This window comes from Mastomys coucha, unplaced genomic scaffold (assembly GCF_008632895.1).
Source record: "Mastomys coucha isolate ucsf_1 unplaced genomic scaffold, UCSF_Mcou_1 pScaffold15, whole genome shotgun sequence".
NCBI classification, from domain to species: Eukaryota; Metazoa; Chordata; class Mammalia; order Rodentia; family Muridae; genus Mastomys; species Mastomys coucha.
Window position 1 is genome coordinate 139,776,000 of NW_022196897.1, and position 5,536 is coordinate 139,781,535.

At 51.1% G+C, this 5,536-nt stretch overlaps 1 protein-coding gene across 1 annotated transcript in view; it reads left to right on the top strand.

Moving 5' to 3' along the window:
* Bpifb3 (BPI fold containing family B member 3) overlaps positions 1 to 5,179 on the top strand; it is a 15,935-nt gene extending 10,756 nt beyond the window's left edge. Inside the window, exons 11-16 of the mRNA XM_031373720.1 lie at positions 847 to 1,017; positions 1,506 to 1,573; positions 2,645 to 2,687; positions 3,562 to 3,625; positions 4,059 to 4,135; positions 4,892 to 5,179. Coding sequence (XP_031229580.1) covers positions 847 to 1,017; positions 1,506 to 1,573; positions 2,645 to 2,687; positions 3,562 to 3,625; positions 4,059 to 4,135; positions 4,892 to 4,921 — 453 coding nt within the window. The 3' untranslated portion in view covers positions 4,922 to 5,179. The remainder of the gene's footprint in view (positions 1 to 846; positions 1,018 to 1,505; positions 1,574 to 2,644; positions 2,688 to 3,561; positions 3,626 to 4,058; positions 4,136 to 4,891) is intronic.
* Positions 5,180 to 5,536: the final 357 nt, after the last annotated feature.

Here is a 5,536-nt window from a genome sequence, read left to right on the forward strand (position 1 = left end):
AGTGGCAGGAGAGGGGTCATGGAGGTGGAGATAGTGGCAGGAGAGGGGTCATGGAGGTGGAGATAGTGCCATGATCCCAGGGTTCAGCTTCCTAGTAATTCAGTTGGTACTGGGCCCACCACTATGCAGCTGGGAGAATTAGAAACGATTGGAAGTTGAAATGATTACTATTACATTAGGGATCGTAGATTAGTGGGAGCATCTGAGAGAGGTTGGACAGAGAAACAGAGTGGTCGATGTGTTGGGTAAGGAGGACAAGGTCTGTGTGTCCATTAAGGGGATGGTTCCAGGCAGCCTCAGGGCGCAAGGTGGGACTTGCACCTCCCAGAGTCTCTGGGAGGAAGGGCAGAGGAGGCTCAGGAGAGGAGGGGGCTGGGGATGGTCACTCAGGAGAACCTTTCGAAGGCAGGAGGATAAAGTCCAAGATCGGTTGGGTGGCAGAGACGACTGGGAAATCCCTCAGGACACAGCTGCCAACGTTTGCTGGTTTATTTTGGACACAGAGCTGCATGCAGCTCAGATTGTCCTTGAAATTGTTATTTAGCCAAGGATAGCCTCAACTCTTGATCTTTCTGTTGCTAGCTCCCAAGTGCTGGGATTTTAGATGTGTGCCACCGTGCTCAGCTTGCTTGGGGAAGACTTGGCCTGCGTATGAGACAGAGCCTGATTTGGTGGCCCCGTGGGTTAGTCTTACCACTTGGATGGGGCATGGGGCAAGGCTATAACTTGCTGCCAACTGTGGGGCCTCTCATCTAGTAGATGGTCCATGTGTTTGTGGACTGACTGATTCTGACACTGGCCATCTAAGTGGTCTTCATCCCCATGTTCTTTCCTTGTCTCTCCCAGGCCTTGGGGAAACTGCCCCCTGATCAGCACCTCCTGCTCTCGCTGCGGGTAACAAAATCACCCATGGTCCTGCTGCAGAACAAGAAGGCCACAGTCTCCATCCCAGTCACCATCCATGTGCTGTCTTCTGTCCCTCAAGGAACTCCTGTAGCCCTTTTCCAGATGAATGGGGTAAGTGGATGGGGTGGTGGGCAGGGAGCCCATGTTGCACAGCAAGACCCCCATATCATCGATAAACTAAGCCTGTTGTTTACCCAGCTTCTCTCCAGCCCCTAGCCCCTCTTTGGTCCAGTGGGCCCACTCTATTTCCTCAAGTTCTGGGAGTTGCTCCCCATTGACTTGCCTCTGCTCAGCTGTCTCCTGGGGAACCTGCTTCCTGCCTCAACATGCTGATCCCAGCATGCCTTGTGCTCTGCCCACTCTGGCTGTCTCGTCTGCTGTCTTCCTAGGCTAGCTCAAGTGCCCCTGGGGAGCCTTTTAGCTCCCTCATGGGTTAAACAGAAGGTTCTGGTCTGCAGCCCCAAATACCCACTAACTCTGCCACACAGTAGGACCAGAGCTGCCATGGGAGGAATGGTCAGAGGCTCCCCTGGCATCTGGGTGACTGTCTCTATGTCTTGCAGAGTCAGGGAAAACATCTGCTCAATTCTCCTCCTCAGGTCATGACTCTAAATGCCCACCTGGCTCCATCCACCACCAAGCTGCACATATCCCTGTCCCTGGAACGGTAATGTGGGGTCCTAGGATGGTCTGTCCCCCCACTTTAGACACAAGAATCAGGAGCTGGCTAAAATAGGGGTCACTTAGTGTTGGTAAGCACCACTGAGCTGGGTGCTTAGCAGGTTTGTCTACCTTAGGGCCTGCAGGGAGGGGACCTGGTGGTCACTACAGATCAAGTAGCAGGGCCCAGAGTAGGTGGCCCTGACTAGAGCCACCACCGCTCCCTCTGCTCAGACACTGCCTCTGGCAGTGACCTTGCCCCAGGACACCGAGGCTGTACCATAGTCTGAGGCTGACCGCAAAGGCTTGTGTCCCAGAGTGCTGGCAGATGCTCCCGTCTCATACGCACTTCTTCCGTAGATCCCTCATCTCTGTCTTATGATAACTGAGCATCAAGAGATTCCAGACAGCTAAGATGAAGGTGGAAGACCATTCTTCCCATACTTTCACGTACTACCCAACACAGCACTTCAAAGTTTGTAAAGTTCCCTGTAGTCTAGGCTCAGGCCATGGGCCCGTGATCCCGGCCTCCCTCTCCAACTGGGGCTCTGGCATAATGAGGTCTGTTTGACCACCATCCCGGTTGTAGAGAATTTCTCAGATGTCCCTGAGACTTGTCCTGAGCCGCAGCGCCCAGTCTGCATCCCCCTGCTTTGGAACTTTTCCCCGTGGTTCCATTTCTTGCCCTCTTCAACCGGGTCTGCTGCCTGCTCACCTCTGCCTCCTGGTGGCAGCAGTCCAGAAGTGAAGATAGAGGTCTAGGCTTGCCACAGATGTAGACTGGCCCATGTGCAGTGTTAGGCTAGGGAAAGGCCACTCATACACACAGACAGCTGGGTAACCCCTCAGAGGGCTCTATGATGTCTTACAAGGGAAGTGAAGCCCTCTCAGTCTGCTTCACAGGGAGAGAAAGAGAAAGCCTGAGCGAAGGCTGGAGAGAGATGAGCTAAGTGTTAGTCCTCTTTCCTGTTCCTGGAAAGCCATGACTGGGGTAGGCCAGGGTAAGCTGGGCCAGACAGCCCTCAGCAGGGAGTAAGGAACAGCCAGGACCTCTTAACATTTTTCTCCTCTCTGCCAGGTTGAGTGTCCAGCTGGCCTCCTCCTTTCCCCAACCTTTTGATGTAAGTTCCTGGGAAGAAGGAGCTTGGCAGAGGGTAGAGCATTTGGGTGGGGAGTTTGGGGGCTGAGTCAATGCCAAGGCTGCCTCTGTGTGGGCCCAACTCCAGCAGAGCAGAGCAGAGCAGAAAAACTGAGGAAGCATGGTAGTGTGCATGCTTGTGTACCTGTGCGTGTGTGTGCGTGTGTGCACCTGTGAACCTGTGTGTGTGTGCTTGTGTGTGTATATGTGTATGCGTGTGTGTGTGTGTGTGAGAGAGAGAGAGAGAGAGACAGACAGACAGACAGAGAGAGAGAGAGAGAAAGAGAGAGAGAGAGAGAGAGAGAGAGAGAGAGAGAGAGAGAGAGAGAGAGACTCAACGTCTTAGGAAAGCCAATCCCATGTTCTTACAAGGACGTGGATCCTCACAATTGTAAAACATCCAAAGGCTCCCAAGGATCTGGAACTTCACACAAAATTCTGAGCCTTGAAAGTTCTAGCATTTCAGAACCCCACAGAGCCCTGAAGTTCATGCTTCTCACAGACTTCTTAGGATTTGAAATCTCAGGAAGTTGCAGATTCTAGTACATTCTGAGTGCTCCCAAACTATCTAGATTCTAAAGTCAGCCTTCACAGAGTTCTACCAGAGCTGGGAACATTCTCTTCTTTCTTTCTCAAGCACACCTGCCCTAGCCTACAGAATCTTCTAGAAGGGAATGTCTTGCAAGATCCCAGAGTAAGGGCAAAGCCTGTATTAACCAGAGTCTTCTTTCTGTTGCTGGGTTACACAGCCCAACCTGGGGGACCATTACCTAGTAGGAACAGTTCATTTAGGCTTCAGGAGGCTTCTGGGCCTCTGGTTTCTCATGAAGCCCCTTCTATACCACCCTCTGTTACAGGCATCCCGTCTAGAAGAATGGCTCAGTGATGTGGTCCGTGCTGCCTACATACAGAGGCTCAATGGTATGGCTGAATTGGAGACTAATTTGCTCCTCGCTCCCAGTATTCCCTGATGAGAATACTGAGGCCAGAGAGATGTCAGCGTTTCCGTTCATGCAGCAATGATCAGCACCATCATGCTCTCCCCTGGACCTCCAGAGTTACTCTTGCCTGGACTCTGCTTAAGTGCTCACAGTCAAGTGGAAATAGCTATACCAACCAATGGCCAGACCAGAGATGGCACGGGATGCAGGGATTGATGCCTTCTAGGTGGTGTGGCTGAAGGGGAACCACAAACATGATGTAGAAAAGAGGGCTTTTGTCTTTTGGGGTGTATGGTGGGGTAAGTAGGAATTTGCTAACAAGAAGCTGAGTTTCCAACAGGGAGAAATGTCCATCCATCATCTGTGTTTGAGACACCCCATCTTTGTTTTCAACCATTTTTTTTTCTTCACAGAACACCTGGAGGTTGGAATACCCCTGCCTAAGATTCTCAATGTCAACTTTGCCAATTCAGTAGTAGATGTCATTGAGGTGAGCTTCCCCTGAGGCTATGTCCCCGGATGGCAGTTTAGCTGAGGCATGGAGAGACTTGTGACACCTCTGAGGAGCATGCCCTGCCTCATCCTCTGACCTGCTTCAGTATCATCTCTACATAGCTCAGAGAATCAGGAGCCTCAGAAACAGCGAATATATGGCACATGCATTTCTATCCTTTCCTTCCTCACCTATGGCAGACATTGCCAATCAATCACAGAATTCTGTTAAATTAAGATGTGTCTGGCCTGAAAAAGAAGCCTCAGATATAATCACAGAGTCACAGTTCTTTGGTTCATGGACAGCAAATATTTGTGCTGTCCTTCTTCCCTCATCGTGTGTCTATGGCAGGCATGACTACAAGATCATGATGCTGCCCCTTCTCCACATTATTATTGTTATTATCATCATCATCATCATCATCATCATTATTTTGCCACAAACTTCTTCAAATCAGCACACGTTCGAGTCCTGGGGTAGTTCTGGGAAGTGAGCCCAACAGGCGTTTCTGTATTAATTTTTAAGGTGAGAGGATAAAGGTCAGGGGGTGTCTAGGTTATTCAGTATGTTTTTGGTAAAAATGACCTTTGGACTTAAGTCTGAGTCGGCAACCTGACCAACACCAGACACATTCACCTTCTCACCCCTCATTTAATGCTGGGTCTCAGGCAGAGCAGGAGGCCAGGCATGAGATGAGACAGCCATGAGGGGACTTGGGCTTAGAGACCTAACTGAGAATTCCTGTTCTTTCAGAATGCGGTTGTGCTCACAGTGGCTCCGTGAGACAGTGTGGCTGCTGCTCTCCCTGTTCACTACAGGGTCCTGTCTGCCCACTCTGCCTCAGTTTCCCTCTTAGTCTCCAGCCTGCATTGGTGACAGTATAAGAGCCCCTTGCCCACCCAGCACTTCCACCTTGTCCTCTGTTCCTGTAATTATGCCTGTTTGGGGGTAGGGATGGCTGGACAGCCACTGATCTGCTTCAGAAAGTACACAGCACCTTGGTTCAGTCCCAGTTTCAATAAACTGATCCTTGGTCTTCTGCCTGTCAGCTGGTTTGTTCCCTGCCACACAGGATCACTGTTGGCCTTGGCCTCCAATGATCTTTATTCTAAATGGGTGCTCTTAAGAGGTGAAGTGGGGGGGACCTGGGGCCTAGTTATTAGAGTACAAGGTCCCAGTCCCACCTGGCTGGCTTGGGCAGCCTCTGGTCCTTGTCCGGTCTCTGCCTCTCCCTGTTGTTCATTACCCATCCTCAGAACCTCTGCCTCTGGGTTTTGAAAACCTCTCAGAAGGGCATACAAGCTGAAGTTTTGAGGATTGAATAGGAGTTCTGCAGGGAGCAAAGGAGCCGGAACTCTATGAAGCAAGGCTGAATGAGGCTTGCCCTGTCCTGGAGAG